This window comes from Naegleria fowleri, assembly GCF_008403515.1.
Source record: "Naegleria fowleri strain ATCC 30894 chromosome Unknown tig9, whole genome shotgun sequence".
Lineage (NCBI taxonomy): Eukaryota > Heterolobosea > Eutetramitea > Acrasida > Naegleriidae > Naegleria > Naegleria fowleri.
In genome coordinates this window covers 680,638-703,749 of record NW_025407941.1, presented here as the reverse complement: position 1 = coordinate 703,749, position 23,112 = coordinate 680,638, and the positions used below count along the sequence as shown (strand labels likewise).

At 36.8% G+C, this 23,112-nt stretch overlaps 14 protein-coding genes across 14 annotated transcripts; 6 read left to right on the top strand and 8 right to left on the bottom strand.

The window, feature by feature from the left end:
• Window positions 1–193: 193 nt before the first annotated feature.
• Window positions 194–991, top strand: FDP41_011528 (uncharacterized protein; the record flags this gene model as incomplete). Its single annotated transcript, XM_044701946.1, has 1 exon — window positions 194–991. The coding sequence occupies one exon, from the start codon at window positions 194–196 to the stop codon at window positions 989–991; it is 798 nt and encodes a 265-aa protein (XP_044567311.1).
• Window positions 992–1,929: 938 nt separating this feature from the next.
• Window positions 1,930–3,259, bottom strand: FDP41_011527 (uncharacterized protein; the record flags this gene model as incomplete). Its single annotated transcript, XM_044701945.1, has 2 exons — window positions 1,930–2,709; window positions 3,254–3,259. The coding sequence occupies 2 exons, from the start codon at window positions 3,257–3,259 to the stop codon at window positions 1,930–1,932; spliced, it is 786 nt and encodes a 261-aa protein (XP_044567310.1).
• A 558-nt stretch (window positions 3,260–3,817) lies between these two features.
• FDP41_011526 (uncharacterized protein) lies at window positions 3,818–4,723 on the bottom strand (the record flags this gene model as incomplete). Its single annotated transcript, XM_044701944.1, has 1 exon — window positions 3,818–4,723. The coding sequence occupies one exon, from the start codon at window positions 4,721–4,723 to the stop codon at window positions 3,818–3,820; it is 906 nt and encodes a 301-aa protein (XP_044567309.1).
• Window positions 4,724–5,237: 514 nt separating this feature from the next.
• On the top strand, window positions 5,238–7,055 carry FDP41_011525 (uncharacterized protein; the record flags this gene model as incomplete). The annotated part of the gene is made up of 1 exon (XM_044701943.1): window positions 5,238–7,055. One exon carries the CDS (start codon window positions 5,238–5,240, stop codon window positions 7,053–7,055), a length of 1,818 nt encoding a protein of 605 aa, XP_044567308.1.
• A 77-nt stretch (window positions 7,056–7,132) lies between these two features.
• On the bottom strand, window positions 7,133–8,605 carry FDP41_011524 (uncharacterized protein; the record flags this gene model as incomplete). The annotated part of the gene is made up of 5 exons (XM_044701942.1): window positions 7,133–7,978; window positions 8,047–8,184; window positions 8,232–8,251; window positions 8,310–8,489; window positions 8,542–8,605. The coding sequence occupies 5 exons, from the start codon at window positions 8,603–8,605 to the stop codon at window positions 7,133–7,135; spliced, it is 1,248 nt and encodes a 415-aa protein (XP_044567307.1).
• Window positions 8,606–8,848: 243 nt separating this feature from the next.
• FDP41_011523 (uncharacterized protein) lies at window positions 8,849–11,542 on the bottom strand (the record flags this gene model as incomplete). The annotated part of the gene is made up of 1 exon (XM_044701941.1): window positions 8,849–11,542. One exon carries the CDS (start codon window positions 11,540–11,542, stop codon window positions 8,849–8,851), a length of 2,694 nt encoding a protein of 897 aa, XP_044567306.1.
• A 151-nt stretch (window positions 11,543–11,693) lies between these two features.
• FDP41_011522 (uncharacterized protein) lies at window positions 11,694–13,269 on the bottom strand (the record flags this gene model as incomplete). Its single annotated transcript, XM_044701940.1, has 2 exons — window positions 11,694–13,061; window positions 13,120–13,269. 2 exons carry the CDS (start codon window positions 13,267–13,269, stop codon window positions 11,694–11,696), a joined length of 1,518 nt encoding a protein of 505 aa, XP_044567305.1.
• Window positions 13,270–13,393: 124 nt separating this feature from the next.
• FDP41_011521 (uncharacterized protein) lies at window positions 13,394–14,741 on the top strand (the record flags this gene model as incomplete). The annotated part of the gene is made up of 3 exons (XM_044701939.1): window positions 13,394–13,457; window positions 13,506–13,715; window positions 13,765–14,741. 3 exons carry the CDS (start codon window positions 13,394–13,396, stop codon window positions 14,739–14,741), a joined length of 1,251 nt encoding a protein of 416 aa, XP_044567304.1.
• Window positions 14,742–14,777: 36 nt separating this feature from the next.
• FDP41_011520 (uncharacterized protein) lies at window positions 14,778–15,137 on the top strand (the record flags this gene model as incomplete). The annotated part of the gene is made up of 2 exons (XM_044701938.1): window positions 14,778–14,910; window positions 14,983–15,137. 2 exons carry the CDS (start codon window positions 14,778–14,780, stop codon window positions 15,135–15,137), a joined length of 288 nt encoding a protein of 95 aa, XP_044567303.1.
• Window positions 15,138–15,338: 201 nt separating this feature from the next.
• On the top strand, window positions 15,339–16,277 carry FDP41_011519 (uncharacterized protein; the record flags this gene model as incomplete). The annotated part of the gene is made up of 1 exon (XM_044701936.1): window positions 15,339–16,277. One exon carries the CDS (start codon window positions 15,339–15,341, stop codon window positions 16,275–16,277), a length of 939 nt encoding a protein of 312 aa, XP_044567302.1.
• Window positions 16,278–16,322: 45 nt separating this feature from the next.
• FDP41_011518 (uncharacterized protein) lies at window positions 16,323–18,485 on the bottom strand (the record flags this gene model as incomplete). Its single annotated transcript, XM_044701935.1, has 1 exon — window positions 16,323–18,485. The coding sequence occupies one exon, from the start codon at window positions 18,483–18,485 to the stop codon at window positions 16,323–16,325; it is 2,163 nt and encodes a 720-aa protein (XP_044567301.1).
• A 643-nt stretch (window positions 18,486–19,128) lies between these two features.
• FDP41_011517 (uncharacterized protein) lies at window positions 19,129–19,779 on the top strand (the record flags this gene model as incomplete). Its single annotated transcript, XM_044701934.1, has 1 exon — window positions 19,129–19,779. The coding sequence occupies one exon, from the start codon at window positions 19,129–19,131 to the stop codon at window positions 19,777–19,779; it is 651 nt and encodes a 216-aa protein (XP_044567300.1).
• Window positions 19,780–21,454: 1,675 nt separating this feature from the next.
• Window positions 21,455–22,123, bottom strand: FDP41_011516 (uncharacterized protein; the record flags this gene model as incomplete). The annotated part of the gene is made up of 1 exon (XM_044701933.1): window positions 21,455–22,123. The coding sequence occupies one exon, from the start codon at window positions 22,121–22,123 to the stop codon at window positions 21,455–21,457; it is 669 nt and encodes a 222-aa protein (XP_044567299.1).
• Window positions 22,124–22,164: 41 nt separating this feature from the next.
• On the bottom strand, window positions 22,165–22,893 carry FDP41_011515 (uncharacterized protein; the record flags this gene model as incomplete). The annotated part of the gene is made up of 1 exon (XM_044701932.1): window positions 22,165–22,893. One exon carries the CDS (start codon window positions 22,891–22,893, stop codon window positions 22,165–22,167), a length of 729 nt encoding a protein of 242 aa, XP_044567298.1.
• Window positions 22,894–23,112: the final 219 nt, after the last annotated feature.

Below are 23,112 nucleotides of genomic sequence, written 5' to 3'. Positions count from 1 at the left end.
TCCACGAAGATGATCGTTCTTATTAAATGGAGCAAAAATTGTTCTCTGACCGCCCGTACGTGCATGGATATAAATACTCGTAAAAGAGCTCGTTATAAAACATTGAAATAAGCAGAACTTTCAAAGCCTTAACGTTGTAAACCGACTGGTTTACAAACTAACTCCATTACAAAAAAAAACCTTACCACTCTTCATGCAAAAATCAATCACTGAAGATCCATTCGACAAGGAAGGTGTTTTGCATCACTTGTTGCAACAGTGTTCCCGAGAAGCTCTTTGTGCGTGCTCACAAGAGTCCCTCAATTTCTTAGCAAAGCTTTTCAGACAACAGCACCCGCAACGTATTCTTGTTGATCCTTCTGAAAATGTAGAGGCTTTTCTGGATACCTTGTTAGAGCATGGTTTTTGCGTTCAAGCTGCAACTGGTAATGATGATGGAAATTTTCAAGAAGAATTGGAAAGAGTTGTAGGAGTGTATAAGGAAACGTTTGAAACACAGGAAATGATTGAAACGGTTGAGTCCAGTTACTTGCTGTTCCCTCAGAGACATGATCGTTTAGAAGAAGATACCTTTCAGGTCATTACAGATCTCTATCATCATGCTTTGAATCAGAGTGGTGCCGTTCGTCCAACCATTCGTCTATGCAAAAAACGAGAAGGCTTTTCTGCTCAGCTCTGTCGCAGATTAAAAATGTATGACGAATTTCTTCGTCGTTTGCACGTGATGGAGAACAGACTGTCATCCACAACCTCAAGAATAGAAGCCACTCAAGCAGCTCTTGAAACTACACAATCAACCCTCGGAACCACTCAAGCAGCTCTTGCAACCACCCAAGCAGCTCTTGAAACCACCCAAGCAGCTCTTGAAACCACCCAAGCAGCTCTTGCAACCACTCAACAAAGAGTAAAGCAACTGGAGAGAATCGTGGGTAGGGTAAAATCGCTTGTTGATGAAGTTGATGTCAATAATGCAATCAATAACAACAATTAGTCATGATGAGCTAGAAAGTGATAATAATTTGTTTTTAATTTTTTGATGAATTTTCATTTACTGCTTATTCTCATGCTCCAACCCCCAATGAGTGATGTTCAAATCGAAGTGAACCTATCAACACTACGACAACACAAAAAATGCTTGAAAACAACACGGAACGTGATCACTCACACCCCTCGGTTCATTTGGGACGATGATCAATGTTTGATTCTGTCACTTTCTGCCTTTGACGGGGATCGCAAGCGACTTTTACCTTCCATTTTGGGCCTAACTATATATGGACGTCTTAATATATGAATACCGCGTTACATATGCTTAGTTCGTTTGTGGTGGTCCTTACACATTTTTTGAAGTTGAAGTGCTTGGTGAAATGAATGATTTCTGTTTTTATTGCTTTATCAAATTCATCAAAGCGTATTTAAACTTGTGTTTTTCACTGTGAATTTCATCATAATTAAATATAATAATTTATTTATTATATTTATATTATATAATTAAATATTAATAATAATATTATTTAAAATGTGGAATCCTGAGAGTCTGCACTTACCGTATTGCATGAAAGCAACCAAATAATAAGATCGTGCATGAAAGTAACCAAATCCACGAGTTAGTTATTGAAACAAGCACTAAAAGAATAAACCTGTTTTATACATGATATTGAAAACGTCCTGTGTTGTCTTGGAATAGATCAATATTTTTGGAGTGTAACAATTACCATTTATTCCCTCATTCGAAGTACCTATTTATATTCCATTATTTCTCCTCGTATCAATTATTCACTAACAATCCATTGGTCCAATCCTCAGCGACGCTACATGAATTACTTGATAAAGTACATGATTTGTTGTTTGAAAAAATACTTTATCAAACTGCCGTTTACGAATTTTAAAGTTCATATGCATCTCGAAAACAATTAAGGACATCCACACCCTTTACTTTTTCATCTTTTCTTGATGATACACACAAAAATCGTCAATTGCCACTGGCCATGCTCCAGCATCAGAGTCATAGTCTTTGTAGTCACCATTTGGATAGTTCTTTGTAAAATCTAAAAAGAGTTTCCAAGTGTCAGCAGTAATGGCTTTCTTGTAAACCTTTTCAATATATTCACACCAAATATCCAAAAACTTGTACTTTCCCTTTAACACAAGTTTCCATTGACCAATGGCAACGTCTGGTGGAACAGTCTTAGCTCCCTCTTCCAAAGAATAATCGAAAACATATTCATAAAAATCTTTGAATTGATTAGAATCATTGTAAATATCTTGTTTCACTTGTTGAATCTTCTTCTTCAATTGGTCAAACTTAGTGACCTTCAATTCGCTCATTCCTTGTTTCCATTCGTCTGGTGTGATATTATAGGCTGTTTTACAACCGAGTTTATAAAAGAGAACGAAAAGGAGTGGATCAGATTCTGGATCGGTATCCAAATCTTTAGCAAGAGCCAAAATACCATCCAAGGTAATATTGTTAATGGTCTCTTCATTGGTGTTATTACTGAGTTGTTTGTATTTCTCAAAGGAAGCTTCCATCTCCTTGGATGTGCTTGCTGAGCTGCTTAAGCTTCCACCAGTGCTGTTGTAATAGTCATCTACAGCTCTGTCCAATTCCCAGTTTGACTTTTTGAGATACTCAGTGGCGACCTTCTCTGAGGTTGAAGTGATGTTACGGAATTGTTGAACGACACTCTTTTGAGTGGAGGTGAGTTTGGTCTGTTGGTGTCAATTTTGTTGTGGTTGTGGATCAAGTGAGAATGTCTGTTTAAATTTTGCATAAGATTAATGGCAAAACATATATATTCATGAAATATACAAATCAAGCCAAATCGCAGAACAATAAGTTACAAATACATATCGGATTGTAAAAAGTAATACGTACATTATAATTGGTACGTGTGGTTGAACCCATAATCGCAACACACAAGTATAATAATCAAATAATTTTGAACAAATTATCATCAGGATATATAGAGATGGGAGATAAATCATCAAGTTGGTATTATTGGTATTTACGATCAAGCAGAATTGTCGTAGTTTTGGTTTTCATAGTGGGACATCATCATTGGATTAAAATTTTAAAAAAGTTGCACAAGATGATCGCCATTTGAAATTCACCGAGAGTACCGAGATTGAATAAATAAAGTATTCATGATGACGATGATGATTGGGATTGGGTTCAATTTAAAAGAACCCCATAACAACCATCAGGATGATCTTGCTGATAGACTCATGGAACAACTTTAAAAAAAATACCTACGCTCATGATGTAGAGGTTGCTGTGTGGAGTATTTTTTCTTTCAATTTCTGAGAGGAACTTTGCTTTAATGGAGCTATTTTTGTCTTTACAAAATCATGATGTTCTTTTGTTCTTTGAAAAACATTAATGATCATCTAAAGATGCCATCCTTCACGACCTCGTGTAAATGATGGTTCCATTTGTCTCTTAATTTTGAAAAAAGAATTTTGTTTAATTCTGAAGTTTGCATTTTATGTCTGTTGTATCAAAGAGGGCTTGGAAAATCCTTAGATAAACTTTTGTTCTCCGAACCATGCATAATCTCACCTTCCTGAATGCCTTCACCTGAACAACCATTCTACCAATCGCCAAAAGATTTCCATTATTGTTTTGAAAGGATCTCGTTGTAGGAATATTGAAATTACATTTAAAATTTGCATCAGGGGAAAGGATTTTCCTCCTCAACCAGAAATTACAGTCAAGGAAATTCAACAAACGTCCTTCCATTACTTCCATATTGATGCAGTATCAAAGGGAATATCTCAAGATTGAGTTAAATTTTGATGACATGTGTTAGCTTTTTATTTACAAACATTGTCCTGAAATGCATTGACATTTCTCATTTCCATCGACCTTGACAATAAATCCCATATCTTTCACCACAGATGTTGGCTTTGATACAAGTGAATATCTTACTACATAGTCAAGTGAAACTTGTGAAGAGCCCAATACTCGGGAACCTGCTTTTCTAAAATCATTCAAACTTCCTCTCGATCCCGTCAAGACTTTGATATCTCTCGAGGAACAGAATTGTGTCATGTCATTCAATGACTCTAATGATTCATACGATGCTAAATTCACTTGCACGATTTGTGGTTGAATTTTGATTTGACTGGATGACATAAACGATTGCAATTCATCCACACTAAAATCACACACACCAACTTGTTTTACAAGTCCATTCTCCACTAACAATTCGACATCGGACCAATAATTCAATACTTGTTGTGGTGAAGAAGCTTTGATGAGTAACATGTCGACGTGAGCTCTCTTCAATTCTTGAAGTGTGTTCAGGACTGCCGATAATACTACAAGGTCATTTGCAGAGCATGATGAATGACTACCATGAACCACCACTGGTGAATCTAGGAATAATTGCACACTCAATGAATATTCATCATCACTTGCTTGATAGTGTTGAAATTGTTCCACAAGTAAATTTTTACCAGAATTGTCAGTTGCCACAGAGTTGATTTGTTGACGAGTCGACGAGGATGCAGAAGCAGACAATAAAGTTTCATCAAGGAATGTTTCATATTGCTCGGGAGAGGTTCCCAAAAGCGCTTCATGTTGACTTCTATTACTTGTTTTGAGAATGATTGCTGCAGCTGCAGCGGAACAGCAAGATGTTGATGCAGTGGTTGGTGATGCTGTGGATGTACTTGCGTTGGAGGAGGAAGGTACTGTCGTTGTGCTTGTTTCGATCATCATTTTTCAAAAGGAAAATCACCGAGTCTGTTGGAGTCTGTGAGAATCGATCTCTTGAATAAAATCGTAATAGGAAGGGATGGAATTAAAGAGGTGGATACTTGAGAGCGAGATCAAGTTCTTTCTTGGAATAATGAAATGCACACCCAGTCTTTAGAAAGAGAGAGAGTGTGGTTCAGTTGCTGATTGTGTTGTTTTTTTATGATGAGGAGAAGGGATGCTCCAAGAGTGAGTGCGCACTCACTCTCTTTCCACAAGCCGCTCTTTAACCGCACGCACAAAATTCGCCTCTATATATATTTTGAGAGAGACACGATGATTGTGGTGAGAGAGGACAAGAGTGTGCACTTTTTTGATAGGGACAGGATTAGATCCTCTCTATAGAGAGAAGTATAAAGCACTCAGTTGGTGAAAGCATGTCAAATGAAATTGGAATACTAGAGAAAGATTCTTATTCGGAACGATGGTTGATGATCCTCCAACTTAAAGATTCTTATTCGGAACGGATGAAAAAAATATGAAGCATGATGGTCCGCTCTTTCAAAAATTAAAAGACTCCTTCTCCTCTCATGAATTTTCAAGAATAGCTCTATTGAAAGAAATTGTTAAGGTGACTGATTGGTATTTTGAGAATGTAATTTTTGATTTGGATGATTTGGATGGATATGCTCGGAAGGATGATCTGAAATTTGTGGATGAAGATACGAAACATTTCCGAGAACGATTGTTGGAAATTTTGAATCAATTATTGATCAAACAGAAAATAAGTGAAAATGATACAAATAGATCCCAAGAAGAATGGAAAGAAATATTGAAGCAAGCAGTATTACATCAAAATTTTGAAGGCATTGAAGAGTTCTCCAATGAATTTTATTTGATTTTAAATTTGGCAAATGAAAGGCAGAATCTCATTCGACACTTTATTTCGACTCTTTTGAGAAATTCTAACAATGACGATCATCACCTTGGATTTAATGAAATGGAGAGAGTACTGATTTTAAGAGCGTGCAATATTTCAGCTTTATATCATTCTTTCTATGTCGAGTTTACAAAAGCGGTGCGGCTTAGCAGAGCTGCGAAAGAAATTGAAAAAAGAGGGGAAGAGCAGATCGATTCTGCTTTGAAAAATAGTTATACAATTATTGCATGGAATGAGGAAACAAATGAGCTCTATGATGTACCTTATGCAAAATACTTTAGAGAAGAATTGTCACCCATTGTCATGGAATTTTCTGAATTGATCAAAGATTTACAAGATTTAAAAAATGCTGAAAGTTCATTTAGTTACTTGGACGAATATATTAAATACATCACTAAATATAGAGATAATTTGTTGGAGAAAGACAAGACAAAATTGGAGGACGCATATAGAGAGCTGGATGAGCTGTGGATGGATATTAGACATTCTATTCAATATGTCCACGATATTGAGTATGGTTATTGTGACGTGCTGAGATGTAAAGTAATTCCAGACTTTAGTTGCAGATTTTTAGATGAAGAATATGTTGAAGTCAATAATTTCATTCGCCAAAAAGTACAACATAGACTTTTAGAATATTACAAGTCACGTGATACTGAAATTTCCCGAAAAGGGGTCCATGCTGTAGAACAATCAATGTGTGGAATTTATTATTTTCCATTTATATGTGGAGGAAGTTTAAATTTTAGATTTTCTGGACAGTCAATCCCCAACAGAACCCAAGTGTCACAAGCAAAAGGTTGCAAAATATTCTTTGACCCGACTTCAACAGAAACGTATAACATACAAACCAAAGCTCTCCTTACCAAATTATTTCTCAAACATGAAGAGGTTGCCAAATACGTATTTCCTGCACACTCTATCAAATTCTTCATTGCTGCTCATGAACTTGGACATGCTGTGTACAATTTGGATTGTGTTCGCACTTGCATTTCAACAAGCACAAAAACAATACTTGAAGAGCCAAGAGCACAACTAACGGCAACATTTGTTATCAAACTTCTCTATGATCATGGAGACATTTCCCAACAAGAAATGGAGAGCGCATTAATTGCATTTGTGGCCGAAGATTTGAGCAATCTGGTCATGCATGATAAGGCAGCATATGAACCTTATGTCATCTCTGCAAATTACTGCTATGGGCTTTATGAAAAGCTGGGTTTTATGCAAATTGTAAACGATAGAATTATGATAGATAACTCAAAGGCATATCAGGTTCTGTGTGTGATGACTGAACTTTTCATGAAAATCTTGCAAGCGGAGGACTATCATCAGGGAGGAGAGCTAGAAAATATTTTGCAGCATATGAAAGAGACATCAGTGATTACAACTTGGATTTTGAAAAAGTGTAAATAACAATGATTCCTTATTACAACATTAACATGTAATGTCTAGCTATAGCGCAAAAAGATTTCAGCATAATCATTCAGAATCTAATTTGAAAAACTAAATGAAGTATCATGCAAAATAGTTTTCATATTAATGCTTAGCTTGAGTGCAGTAAAAAATTGAGTGAGGTTTTTCGTAGGATGACTGGCTTGAACATAAATCATCATGTGTTGATGTGAAGCACTCAATCTGAAATTCACATCACTATTTTTGTGTTTTTTGTTCCATTCTGTAACATCCAATTTCTCTTTTCCTCTGTCTGTTTCAAACGCCCGTATTGTGTTATCTTTAAACAAAATAATAATTGTTTGAAAACAGTAAACTACATCTTTGATCAACGGCATTGGCTCACCATTAGTGATCTCCAAATCGGGCGTGAGTAGAAAACTCTGTTCTCGTTTTTCTACTTGCAAGGTACGCTCATCGATGTCTGATAGAATTCCCTGTTTCATGTCGACATACCATTTGCCTGATGATTTGTCAAAAATTTCATATCCAATGAAACCTTCCTCATCTACATTACAAAATAATCGGTTCAGAACAATGGACGTCTTATCAAACATAATTTTCAAAGGTGCTTGATCATCTGTCAATACGTAAAAATCATTAAAAATGTCTCTACAGAATATTATTCGTTCGCCCGAGAAGAGCTCTTTCACACATGAAATATTCATTTTACGACATTCAGTGGTGGCTGAACTAGCTTCTCCACATGTGTATACATTTCCAGCTTTTGTCAAGACACTCGTCGTCCAACTTCCACAATAAACGTTCGTAATTTCAAAATTTTCTTCATGCTGCCTCACAAGTTCCAATAATGCATTCATCGGTTTAAATTCAAACGAGTTGATTCCTTCATTTTCTCCAAGCTCATTATGGGTATTATAACCCTGTGTAGTTTTGATTTCATATTGTATTATGCAATTTGAGTAGAATTCTACATGCAGATTACACTTACTGAAGCAATCACTTCAAATTTTGCAGATATTGCTACAGTGTGCTCTGCTCCTGTTGCAATGTTTCGAATGGGTTCAAATTTCTGCAATCCACTCAAGTATCGGAATTCTTGGAATGATTGATTGCTCCTAGTTCCGCACTTCATAAACGTTGAAATGATGACAATTAGCTCTAAACATTACTTACCTGGCCATATCCGTTATAACCTGTTCAAATGAATGAAAAGAAAATTAATTGATCATCTCCAAATCTGGAACTACATACCAGCTCCAAACACTTTCCCATTCTTCAATAATACAAGAGTAAACTCTGCTCCACAAGAAACTTTAATAATATCTTCGGAACCCTTCCAAGGTGTTGGAACAGGTTGAATATTCATGAACGATTCATATTTAGATTCCAAACCTGGAATTCCAGATTGATACCATTGATTGCTCCCCATAACTTTGAAGAAATGCAAATCCACCCCATGAATATTTTCATGTTCGAAACGTACAGTAGAGAGAGGAATTATTATCTATTGATAATGATGATGATGGCAGTGGCCACGATGAGGACATTTTTAATTTCTGATTTGAAATTGTGGAAGTTGGAACTTGTCGTCCAATCTCTGATTTTTCCACTCCACGATAAGCCTCTGTTCCATTCTGTAGTAGCAGTAACATCTTTGACATTGATCTACTTTGAGTTCGAGATGGTTCCAATAATGGGGAATTGTTGTAATCTATTTTTCATGTTAGTTGAATAAAAAAGCACATGATTGGTGAGTGATAGAATTCCAAGCTTCAGTGTCATGGTTATAATTATTCGTTCTGAACAGCTGAACTGCCAATATCAATTCCTTTATGCTTGAAATAGGCCTCCACACCAAATTCATCATTTCCCAATAATTGTTTAAAATAAATTCCTTTTTGAATTGTTAAAAAGTTTGGATTGCTTTTGTCGACAGGACATTCATCGTCATCTGCAGTTAATGAAAGCATTCTTTGAAATCTTTCATCTGAATCAAATGGATAGTTTTCAAATCTCGTAAATACTTCGAGATTGTTGGATGTGTCTTTGGAAGAAATATTTTCTTTCTGTTCTTTGAGTGTGACAAATTCAATGTTATTTGTTTCGCCTGTAGATGATGGCGTGGTTTGTGCTGCGACTTCGGTTGAAGATGATGCAATTTCTTGAGACGTTTGCAACTGTTCTTGTTCTGATTGCTTTTCCTCTTTTGGAGCAGTATCTTTCTTCTTTTTCTTCTTCTTTTCTGGACCTAACAACATTCCAAATATTTTAGATTTCTTTTGCTTAGCAGTTAATTGAGTTTTTCGAAGTTCCTTAGTTGCCTCTTTCAAGGAAGGAGTCATTAATGTGGTTTGATTGACAGAGTTATTATTGGATGAAATAATATTATCTGCCTCGTACATATGGATGCTGTTGAATTCATTATTTCCATAGTTCACAGTACTCTCTGTTTTGGGAGCAGCCTTAACAAACAACTCGTCAAATGAAAGACTTGGTGTTTTTAGGATATTGAAAACGTCGGCATCCACTGGAGAGGTTGTATCAAAATCAGAAACTGTTTTTCGTTCAGCTGAAGGAGTAGTGCCATCGTCATAAATTGCTTGCTCATTTTCAGAAATGTGCTTATTCGCTTGAGGTTGCTGAACATTAGTATTCTCCGCAATTTGATGTTCTTCTGTAGTGGACGTTGCAGTGTCTTCATGAGCGGCAGAAGATTTATCTTCTTGGTTGTTGGTCTTTGCAGAGTTGTTCTCTTGTTCCACGTCAACCCCGGTATGAAAATTGAATTGATTTTCAAATCTCTTACCAAGAGAACTTAAATAGTCATCATAAACTTGGTTATATTCTTCTTCACTGATTGGTTCAATCTTTTCTCCATATTCTGTGTAATAATCAAAGTTAGTGTTCGTACTATTCAAAACGGGTTCAGTTTCAGGTTTTTCTGTTTTTTCAGAGTTATCATAGAACTGATTGGTTTTTTCAGAGCTGGACTTTTCTGATGAAGATGAAATTACTGGAGATGGTTGTTTTTCTTGAACGATATTTGTGACGTCGATTCCAGTCCTATTTGTGTCGATTTCCATGGCTTGATTAATTGATGTACGTTTGTTAATACCAGTCACATATTTTGTAGGCTCATCCTTTGACTTACTGAATGAGATGTTGAGTGACGGTGACGAAGGGCGTTCAATGGTGTTGCTGTCAGTAGATATTTCTCTATAGTTGGTTTGTTCCACTTCTGCTTCGTTTCTAATCACTGAGTGGCTCGTTAAATTTTGTTGTAAAAACTTGGGTTGGAAAGCAGTAGAAGAAGGGTTATGCATCACAGAGGAGTTCTGTTGGTCTCTGTCCCTTTCGGAATGTTGGGATGTTTGATACAATCTTGTCGGAGAAATGTTCGAAGATAAAATAGTAGGTGTCATTGTCATCATTCCTTTGAGCTGGGAAATATCACTTCTTAAATTACTAATTTCTCTTTGCATTTCCATTATATTTAGTAAATTATCAGAGTGTTTGTTTTGAGAGAAATTCTGAGAGAGCACTAATTTTTGTTGTTCGTGTTGCATTTCGATTTGTTTTAAAAGTGTCGATGAAAAGGAAGAATTCGAAGGGATGTCGCTAATTTTGGTTTTCAATTCATTCATGTATAATTTTAAATCATTCAATTCTCTTTGCAAGAATAAAATCGTTCCAATATCGTTGATAGGTTCTCTTTGTTGAGTAGACTGCCACTTGGAACTGGCGATAGGTTGGTGTTCTTGATTATTGTGAACAGTGTCCTCCTCTTTGGATTCAGCTAAAACACTATTTTCATTATTCTCGGGCAATGATACTATTGGAGGTTCAGAATTTTCGAATATCTTCTTTTTGGATAAATAACTAAAATATGATTTAAACCATCTTTTTCCAAATTTAAAAACTCCAATAGAGATCAAAAATGTGATGATATATTTGAATAGGGAAAATAAAGCGTCAGTAATCATTGACGGAAATGAAGAATTAGAGGGTGAAGTATTATAGTATTGTGGTGGAAGCATGACAATAGGATAGTTGTTTGCGGGATACATTAATGCAGGTGGTGTTAGCACCATGGGTGACGGAGGATGACCTGTCTGAACAGAATATGGCGACAAAATTGAATGATGAGAGCTTTGATGACTGTTTTGAGATGAATCATTTTCTAGTGATGATGAAGTCTTATCATTTCCTGCCGAAAATAATTTCCTATAATAATGTTGAGAAGAAATTGGATGAGGAGGAGTCAGCGAGGTTGTTGAATTATTATTATTATTGTTATTATACTTTTCTGGTTTTTCATCCATCGGAATATCCATCGAAAGATTTATCGGAGAATTTTTAAATGGATCTTTGTTTGTCATTGTTTTCTTTGCAGAATCATCTTTGTGATGAGATGGTGAAGAGTTATTGTTGGCGAGCATTGCATCGATGTTGCTGTTCGATTTGACAAAATTTAGCCCAGACATTGGTGCATTTTTTCTTCCTAAAATCCGTCCGTCGACACCTCGAATTGAATGTCCTTGCAATATCAAGATGTCTTCTTGTCGATAATTAACCCACAATTTTGAGTGCGAACTTCTGTGTGTGTTACTCTAAATTTTGTAAAGATGTATTTAATCAATGTTTTTCACGAATGTTAAATTTCTTGACTTTGTTTGAAAGCATGGAGTGTTGCAAGCTGTTATTTCCAAAGGATGAAGGAGGAGAAAAGTCCTTGTTTTGCTTGGATGGAAGTTGATTGCTTTGCAGAGTGCTTGAGAAGTCTCTGCCAATGATGAGCGGCCGATGGATCTCAATAGCGTTGTCAGTAAATTGTACAGGATATCGGTAAGTTGAGAACGGCGAACATTCGTCTCCATTCTTCACAATCTCAATATTTTCCTTATTTTCATCCAAAAAATGATTATGAGCAGGGGATTGATCTTTTGGAGAGGATTTTCTGAGTACTGGTTTTGTATCGAGTTGCATGACTGGTTGGGGAGGTGTGGTCTGATTTTTCTTTGGTGTAAATATGACAGTGTCTTCAATGCTTTTGAGAACGCTTCTGCCATTAATGACATAGTCTGTTGCAGGATCTTCCTTTTGTTCCTGACAATGAGAGACGTATGGTTCGTCCTCTCTGTTTTGAGAGTTCTTTAAGGCCTTTTCGAGTTCGTCAATTCTTTGCAAAAGAGAGATTGTTCGTTCTTCGTTTTCTTTTCGATATTGTGAAAATCTGCGATCCAGATCTTCATAAGATTTTCGAGAAATGTCAAGTTCGTGTTGAAGATAGCTTGCTTTTTCCTCTAACTCACTCTCTCTCCTGGTCTTCTCTTCAAGAAGATTTTCAATAGCTTTTGATTCACTCTCCTTTTTGAACAAAACGTTCGATCGAAGATCCAGCAGCTCGTTCTTAATAAAATCTAATTCTGTTTCTCTGTTTCGGCTGGCTGCTTCAAAAGCTGGTCCTTCATCGTAGGTACCATGCATGTTACTGCTCCATTCTCCAAACCTATGAAAGTCATCTTCTTGGAAAATATCTGCCCCATTGGTTAGGCTTTTATCCTTGTCACTTTCACTTGAAGTTTCAGAATTTTCTTGCTGAAGTATTCGAGAGGTTAATGGAAGAAGATCCAACTGAGGAAACTCTTGCTTGAATTTTGATAGATTCAAGAATTGAGTGTTGTTAAGGTCCATATTAAAGGATGGGAGGGTGGTGTTAGAGGAAATTTTTGATGTTTTTGAGGAGTTTTTCGACTTTAATGTGGTTGGAACTGTTTTTGGGGTCTGTTTTGCAGAGGGCTCTTTTGTAGGTGTACTGACGAGAGGTTTTACTCTAGAAGGAGGTGCCGAACAAGGTCTTTCAACATTCATGAATCTCATTGGATGATAAGATTCGGGGCTGTGAATCTTGAAATATTCTTGATGTTTTGAAATTCTTGACTTCTTTTTAGCCTCCAATTCTTCTTTAGATAATTTGTAAACATTCAAATTGGATATCGTGCTCTTGAGTAAGTAGATCATGATATGAAAAGATGAGCATGACACAATTGTTCTTACTTACATCCCATTCTTTCTTTTTCTTTGATGTGTTCGAACTTGGTCGATACAATACAGATTTCTGGTCGGAAGGAGACTTTTTTGTTGCACTTTTACTCACTCGAACATTTTGATTTGTGGACGATGATGTTGTTGATAATCGGGATTTCTGCATTTTTTAAGATGAGAATGGATGAAAATGTAATTGAGGAGCGCCAAACACAAAGAGCGCCATGTGTCCCGCCTTATTCTTTTGGCGCCAATTATTACATTCGAAAATTAGATTAAAAAAATTGAACATGTGGCCATCCACGGATGACCCTGCTGTCGAAGGGAGCATTGAATATTACAAGAAGAAAGTTGGTAGGTTTCGTTGGATCTTGCTTTTTTTGTTATTAAACTTGTTGATAGCGGAATTGGAGAAGGAGAGGGAGGACCTCGTTAAAAAGGTTGCGGACATTCAACTTGAATATCAAAAGTTTCATGACCAAGAATGGGAGCTTAGAAGAAGAGAAGATGAAATTGATTCTTTAAAAAAAGCGCTTGCTGACGCTCAGCTCCATATTTTTGATGAAAGAGAGCATTCCATGCATTTACAACACCAAAATGACGCTCTGAAAAGTAAGTGGATGACTAGTTTTGACAAGTTCAAATTCAACACTATATTCAGTCCAAGAAATGGAAGATAGAAAGAAGATTAGAGACCTACTTGCCCTTACACAACCTGTCACACAAGAAGTCACGTACTTTAAGGATTGTAGACCTGATCAAGTGACCAAATATATGCTCAACACAAAAACGAATAAGGTTGTTGTAAGTGATCCAAAGAAGGATAACAAAGATATTTGCATGGAAGAATATATTAAATCGGCAGGAGACTCCAAAAACTCTTCAACTAAATTTACCAAAGTCAAACCAAAAGTTTGCTCCAACAACAATCCTCAGAATCATCAGCAACAACCATCCAGAATATTAAGAACAATTATTATGCCAAACGAAAAAACAGACACCCTTCTTCTTCAAGTCGAGTCACTGCAGGCACGACTCGAAGAACATGTAAAACTATCAAAAGAAAAGGAAGAGGCATTATTAAAGGAACGACAAATCTTAATGGAAGAGGAAGAAAAACGGCGAGAAAGAGATCGACAAACTATCATGAAGCTTCAAAGAGATTATGAGGAAGCACACAAAAAGCTTCAAGTTTGCAATAGAGAATATTTTGTGACGTCACATAATTTAAAGTTAGAGCTTCGAAAGCAAGGAGAAACCATCGATAAGCTGTCTCAAGAAAATTTATTCTTGAGGAAACAAATTGAAAAGCTGAAAGAGCGATCACAAGAAGAGGCTCGGCTACTTATCAACAATGCCAGAGAACAGACCGAAGAATATGCTCGATATTTCAGAGAACAGACCATCATGAAAGAAAATGACATTATGCATTTACAAGACCAGCTTGCAGCCAAGAAAGAAGAATACAATCTCAAAATGAAGCAAATGGAACTAAGCATGCAAAAACTTCAAAAGAAATACAAAGATTTGGCAAAAAGAAGAAATTTAGACATTGAGGGATTCAACAACGACGTTCTACTGCTACGAAGAAAACTATTATCGTTGCAACGAAAAGTAAAGCAAAAGGAAAAACATTAATGAGAGTTTCCCAATCAATTAACTTTCATACAAAAAATGTCAAACTCAACAACTAGCAGCAGTTCGTTTCAACACCATCAACCACCAACTTCAAGTACAACGTCATCTTTATCTTCATCATCATCTTCGGGGAACAACGTCATCAAGGAAACACAAGAAACACTTGAAAGTACGTTGTAGTGTATATGAGTGATATAAAAGTTCAATTCCGAATCTGTTTTTGTTGATGATGATGATACAGTTGCATATGAAATTAATAATATTCTAAATGCGGGTCTTGATCGTGAAAGTCTTTCAATAATTATGAATTTATGTGAGATGGGAATCAATCCCGAAGCTCTCGCCGCTTGTGTTAAGGAAATTAAAACTGAGGCTAACAAACTGAAACAGCTCTAATTCAGCACCACACCAACTTTGTGTATTTAAAATTTCATCAATGAATTGTACAAATTTCCCATTATGGGAACACTGATCAACAGCAAGCGAACACTATGTGTGGTGTTTGATCATGAGTTCTCACATTCAATACTAAGGCCAATCAATCTTTTGCTCCCACTCTTTTCCCTTCAATTAATTCCAAATAAAGACATTAAAAAAATGTTGAAACACTTTGTGGCTCGCTCCAATCCAAGACGGCATCTCTTCATCGGAGGCATGCTAACAAAAAGTAGTGGGAACATTGTTGCGTCGGAAGAGAAGATGAATAGGACACAATTTCATGGATTTATGGCCTGTTATGATGATTTTAGTGTGATGATGATGAAAAGAACATTTCATCAAAACATGAAACATTGTCGAGTTCCGGTCGCAGCAACATCATCTAAAAATCCCTCATCAGCAGATGAAGAATATATTGATATAGAAACATTGATTGCACCTCCCAAAAATCAACCTCCTCTTCCCGAAGATTATGTGTTATTGTATCGCAATCCAAAAGCTAGATTCTTTAAATTTGCTTTCATTGCTTCAATCGCTAATGCCATCACCCTTTCTATTTTGGCATATTTCACAATAACAATGGTCAAATTTGATGAACTAGGAAATAGAAAAGAGGCATCTTTAACTTCCAAAATCTTAATTGGTTTAGGTTATGCCTTGGCAGCTGTGGCAGTGATTGCCGGAGTTTCGTATTATGCAAAACATAATATTTTAGAATTTGGAAGAATTGACGATAAAACAGTAAGAATTGTCACAGCTAAATTTGGATGGTCAAATTATAAGGACAACAGAATTCCAATTGATGAAATCAAAATTCCGCTAAACTCTGTTGAAAATCTCAAGTACAATTTGTTTCTTACCGACAATGTTGCAGCTCAACAACTTTCGGAAGCTCAAGTGAAATCCTTAAAACGAAAGGGAGATTACGTTTTTGTTGGATTAAAAGGCAAGAAATGGAACCACATCATGGATATAACTGCCGAAGATGCTTTTGTAGACAAGAATAATTTCTTACGTTTTCTTGAATATCATCCAAAAGTTGTTGCCAGTTCCATACCTCGATCAGGAAAAGGATACAACCCATACAAGAATTATTAATAATAACTGTAATTGTTACAAAAAGAATTTTATCATGTCAATAAATTAACGTTGACATGGGGTGTTTTCGTTATTATTGCGATCCGATAACTTCTTTCTTGTAAATTCTTCTGCTTTTCGTCTTGTTTTTTCCAAAACCATTTGCTTTCTCTTGCTAATTCCAGGAGATGCCTCCATACTACGAACGCTGCTTGTTTTGGAAGCAAAGGATCGTAAAGAACTGGTTGTACTTTGTGGAGTTTGCAAACTATTCGTTGGTATCTGACCAAGATAAGGTCCACTTGAGGTCATCTTATTGGAGGATGAATGCGAACTTCTTGCAATAGACTCGCTTGATGTCATTGCTCTTGATGAAGGAGGACTTCTCATGCTTGTTCCAGTGTACATTGAAGCTCTTTTGTTGAGAGTGTCATGGGATGGCTTGTGTTTAGGAGGAGAGAAAATATTGGCAGGTAAAAAAGATCTCACTCTCTTCTTTTCTTCTTCTCGTTCTGCTCTTTGCTTTTCTCTGGAAGCTCGAGACAGCTTGTCAACATTTAACAAATTAAGTTCACGTTTTGATTTTAAAATTTCTGTTCTCTGGATATTTCTCTTTTCGATTCGTCGGGCCTCAACTTCCTTTTTTCGTTCATCATCATCAGGAGAGGCACACCCATTCTTTCGAAGCCCTCCTTGCTTCAATCGCTCAATTTCTTGCATCTTTGCTTGTAACTCCATTTGTTGACGCTGAAGCATTTCCTTAGTCATCTCAATCTCTGCTCTCTCTCTTAATATCATTTCCATATGAGCTTGGCGTTCTCTCTCCAACTCTGCTCTTTGAATTTGCATTTCATAAAACAGTCGTTGGCTTTCTTCAGGCAGTTGGCTTGGCAGTATAAGAGGAGAGAAATTTGGTGGAGTGACAGAGGGATATAATTGAGGAAATGGTTGTTGAGAGGATTCTTGCTGTTGTTGTTGAGCTTGTTGGGCATGCCACATTTGTTGTTGCTCAAACAATTGTTGTTGACGTTGCTGCTCTTGAAGTTGCTGTTGTTGTTGTTGCATTTGTTGTTCCATCGCTAGTTGTTGTTGTTGTTGCTTGAGCTTTTCTTGTTCTAATCGTTCTTGCTCTTGTTGACTTTGAGTATTTCCCAAGCTCATACTATCATTCATTGAATTGGCAAATGTTTGAGGTGTTGTCGAAGTTGTTTGTTGTTGCTGACCAAAAGTAAATGAAGGTTGCTGAGAAGAAGCAACAGCTTGTTGCGAGTTGGTAAAGGAGAAATTACCAAATGGTGTCATCGACGACGAAGAAGGGTGTTGCTGTTGAGAAGAAAATCCAAAAGTGATTTGAGATGCACTGGGTGAAGCTTGTGTCATGGGTTGAGCATTGAATTGCATCTGTTGTTCTTGCTGCTGCTGAGAGGAAACAACTTGAGGAGGTTGTGAAGGAGGTGCCATCATCGTTCCAAAAGATCCTTGTTGAGGTGGTTGTTGAGGTGGTTGTTGAGGCAGTTGTTGATTTGGCATGGATAACAAAGGAGATCCATTATTCTTATTTTCGAAACCAATTTCAAGGTCATCATCGAGTGTGAGTCCATGATTAGCCACCGTGTCAAAGGTTGTATACGTAAGGCCTTGAGATCCTCCTTGTTCAGTGTTTGATGTATTCATGACAGAAGATGATGTGTTGGACGACTTGTTAAAGAGACTCGTCTGTCTCAAACCCAAACTCTTTCTTTTCTGGAATTCCAAAATGCTGGACCTGGCAGAATTGGAAGTAGCACCCATGGATTTTCTTGTAGTTGTTGATTGAGTATTCATGGCAGTAGTCGTCGTCTGATCTTCCACTCCACCCATCTCCGAGTCTTTTACAGTTTTGGGAACACTTGTTCGTTTACTCAAACGTTCGGCCAAGTGAGGAGGAAGAGTCTTCTTGGGCACAGATGAATCGAGTTCAATGGTAAAGGAGGTCCCTTGTTGTGTATTGTGGACTTGAGAGACTTGTAATTGTTGTGTTGGTGGTGGTTGTAGTTGAGGATTTCTATTGTTGTCCATGGATGAAGTTTGAAAGTGAGAGGTTTTAGGGAGTGTGGGTGTAACAGGCATATTAGGTCGTTGCATTTGTGAATGTTGCCTTCGGAGTCGTTCGGTTCGGTTCATTCCGAGAACGCTATCATCTTTGGAGAGAGAAGGAGGAGGAAGCATGCTATTGTTGTTGTTGTTCATTCTGGATGATGATTTGGTGCAAGGTGGAGGAGAAAGAAAGAGTGCTCTCTGATTATTCATCAATGAGTGCAGTTGATCGTTGTGGTTTGATGAAGAATTTTAATGGAATGAGGCCTCGCTTGTTTATTTTTTTGGTATGATTTTTTTTAATTTTAAATGAATCGGCTAGTTTTGGCGCGTGAGTTAAACATCACAAAAAGCATCCAGTTCGTCTCGTTGTTGATCATTAGATTCGAATTTTCGAACAACACCTCTGACCTTGTGTTCTAGCTAGATATGAATCAAAAACAACTATCAAGAATATTTGTCTGATGTGGTCGAAAAGACATCTTTCTGTGTTGTTTGACGACATCCTCGCTCTATTTTAGAACTCATTCCCTACAACAGTCCACCTTTCTTTGGGCTGTCTCTCTCCATTGGCGGAAACAGGGTTCATGTCACAAGATTCCCGACCCTTGAGTGCGCATTTTCTGTGTGGAATTTCAACTCTTGAAAGCTCAGTTTCCACACCGATCAAAAAATACGTCCGCACTTCTTTCTTGAAATCCTATAAAAATCAAATAAGAACTTGCAAAATTCAACAACAAGAAAAACAAATCGAAACAATCCTTTCACAACACGCACATACTCCTCATCATACAACATGGTTCTCAAACTCTACGGAATCTACCTCTCTACCTGTGTTCAACGTGTGGTCACTACTCTCAAGGAAAAGAATTTGGATTTTGAGTTAGTTCCTGTCGATCTTTCAAAGGGAGAACACAAGCAAGCAGCTTTCCTCGAGAAGCAACCCTTTGGTGTCATTCCAGTTCTTGAAGACGACGGCTTCTTGATCTATGAATCACGTGCCATTTGCAGATATTTGGAAGCCAAGTTCAAGAGTCAAGGAACTCAATTGATCCCAACAGACTTGAAGGCATTGGGACTCTTTGAACAAGGAGCTTCCATTGAGACCTCTTACTTTGATCCCAATGTTAGTGGTCTTGCTTTTGAATTGGTATTTAAGGGAATGTTTGGTGGAGGTGCTCCTGATGAAGCTCGTGTCAAGTTGCTCACTCAAAAGCTCACTCAAGCCCTCGATGTCTATGAAAAGATTTTGGCCAAGCAAGAATACATTGGAGGAAATCAATTCACTTTGGCCGATCTGTATCACTTACCTTATGGTAATTATTTGTTCCATGAGAAGGTTAATTTGGGACATTTGATTAATGAACGACCTCATGTGAAAGCATGGTGGGAAAAGATTACCAAGAGAGACTCTTGGATTCAAGCTTTAAAGTTGGCAAGTCATTAATTGAGCATTCGTATAATAACCTTGCGAGAGAACACTTGTTTTGTGTAACTATTAAAATATAACAGATGTTCAGTTTTAAATAAACTTGTTATTTTATGGCCACTTTCTGTTCCTTCCCAAAGACAATTAAGGTCTTATTGGGACGGTACTTTTCCAAAAAGTGAATGATTTTAATGACACTTGTATCAATAGCCACGTGAGAGACACGACATCAAGCTTTTAGAGACTCGGATCAGCGACTGTAACGTATGTGCTTAGAGACGAAACAATGTGACCACCGATTGTTATAATTGTTTGTGAAAGGGTGTATGGGTGTTCAGTGACAACTTGAACAACTGAATTTAACAATGGAAGGAAAGAAGAGTATTCTTTTAGATCAAATGTATCACCTCTTAAGACATGTAAGATTTATACAATCACAATGAATGTAAGCGGTTGTGGCCGAGTGGTTAAGGCGTTTGACTAGAAATCAAATGGGGTGACCCGCGCAGGTTCGAGTCCTGCCAACCGCGACATTTTGTGAAGTTTTTCATGACAAACCTTGTGATGAGTGTGGCGATTCCTTAAAAAGATCCATCACGATCTCCCATGAAGACGGAGTTTGTGGTAGAGCCAAGAGAGAACTGTGGTTTGGAGCAAAGACTCTGAAGAAGGTCGTTGAAAGTGAAATGGATTGGAATTCTCAGTGATTAAGTTGAAGGATCCACATTTGTGGGAGAATTTTGTCTATCTGGGCGACAATGGAACCATTAATACTTTGATTTTTTTGATGTGACAGTCATCCATTGAACAAAATGAGTCCCATCTTCAGATAGATAGAATGTTGGAGATTCGACTTCCTTCAGACCTCCATGGTCAAAAAACAAAAGGAAAGAATATATTTAATATATAGTTCAAAAGGACATTGCAGGTTAGTAATGAAATTTTGACAGGTTTTTTTACAAACAACTAATTAGCTCTTCATTTGCAAAGGTGGTATTGTTGTATGCACACGTCGATCTTATGAAGTCAACAACCCTTGTTGTTCTTGGTACAACACCTGATTAATAGGTTTCAGATTTTAAGGATGGTTGGCTACGGCCATATCACGATGAATGCACCTCATCCCGTCCGATTTGAGAAGTTAAGCATCGTCGAGCGGCATCAGTACTGAGGTTGGAGACAACTTGGGAACCTGCAGTGCTGTAGCCTTTTTTAATTTCCCTTTATTGAGAGAAGATAGATATCACAGAGAAGATCGGTAGCCATATATATTACTAAAGTTGTTTGCTTTAATGCTTTTATAAATTCAATTCCTTCCCAACAATTCTTTTTTTTGTGAATTGATTCAACGTTAAAACACAATTTCGGTTCTCGTCTTTCTCCACTTTGTCCTCCCACAAATGAAGCTCGTTCCAGGACCATTTAATTCTAGACCTTTCAATGCATTTGAAACGTGTTATTTAAATTGAATAGGCTTTCATAAATTAAAACATTCCTTTAAGTTTGGGATGTTTCAAAGGTATTGGGTGGTTTCAAAGATTCAGGCGCGTTTCAAAGAATCCGAAACATTCCAAATCAGCTTCTTTTCAACTTTGTTTGGGAGTTTCAACTACAAAAAAATATCATCACAATTTTATATTACTGTTTTGTTGACTTTCTTTGCTTCTTTTGTTGTGGTGAGTAGTATTCTGGATTAGCCGCAGCTGTTGGTTTGGCTTGCCGTTTTCCAATACCGAAAGGAGGTTCCGAAGTGTTTGGTTTGTTTTCTTCTTTGTTGAACTTTTTTAAATGATGCTTGCAGAGCCGGCCTTTGGATTTGGATAGGGGTGTTTGGTTGTGGAGTTCTTGGTTGTGGAGTTGATTTTGGAGTTTTTTGTGGAAGTTTTTGTGGTGTGTAGTCTTGTGAACTTCTTTCCGAGCCTGAGGTTATTCTTGGGAATTGTGTCTTTCTTGGTGATATCAATCTTTCTTCATTATCAGAACTGCTTTCTGATCCTTCACTATCCGAATCGCTTTCTGATCTTGATCTTGAGGCTTGCGAATTGGATCTTTCATTATCAGAACTGCTCTCAGATCCTTCGTTATCAGAATCACTTTCTTGTAGATTTCTTGGAAGTTCATTATCCGAGCCGCTTTCTGATCCTTCATCACCGATTTGTACTGGATTAGAATTATGTGAATATTCTAGAATTTCACGAGTTGATAGTGTCATTAATTCAGTGTCACTCATTGTCAACATTTTAGCAATAAGGTTACATTGAGCTTTTCTTTTTTCCTCTGCATATTCTTTTTGACGGACAACATTAACAGAGGGTTTTAATAATTTTGGCTTTTCTATAGGAAAATCAAAGTCTGAACGCATCCATTCCTTGTGGTGATCTAATACTTGAATATTATATTTTTCTACGAATCTATGAATGTCAAACAACACAAATGCAATTTTAAATTCCACACATTTTCCAAATCTCCACTCATTTTAGCAACTGAATGAGGATTGAAAAATTTGAATTTCTCACCAATATGAGAGAATAATGTTTCAATCATACCACGAAAAGCACCAAATTCTTCATTATATTGTGCTTCACTGTATGTTAGATCTTGATTTCTTGGTTTTCTAATTGGAGTTCTGAAATTTGACTCATCAAAATCATATCCTTTTTCTTGCAATTTTTCAATATAATCAGGAATTCCCAAGAAATAACCACCATCAAAATACAATACATCCACACTAGGATCTAATAGTTTTGGAATTCTCCCCATTTGCTTGAACATACCAATGTCTGTATTAGGAGCACATGGTAGGGATTTCGAAATAGCAATTGCTAATTCTTGATTATCCATCAATACTTGAGTTCTTAATCCAGAATCTTTATATTTGTAACTCCAATACTCCCTTTTAGGATATTTGGCTAAATTACTATATTCAATACGTGTATCATGACCATCTAAAAAAGTGGTTCCATCCTTGAAGCCTTTTTCGTTTTCAATTATACCAGTAAGACATCGAATAATAATTTGAAAACATTCTTTGCAAACAAGTGTCAGCCCATTCATTAAGTTGGTCATGAAATTCAACGAAAATTGTGTGATGAATTCTCCATATTGTAGACCTTGCGATAATTCTCCTCTCATTTAAGGATCCGAATGTTTCATTTTCAAGTAACATGTAAAGAATTAATAAGATTTTGCCCACATTACGATAAGGACCTTCTAACCATCCACAGATAGTACCAACAGTATGTAAGAAGATGAATGTAGCAACATATCCAATTCTTTGGCAGACTATTTCTTTAATTCTATTCATTGTAGGAATATCCTTGATATCCTTTCTACCTTTTGATTTCTGAATAA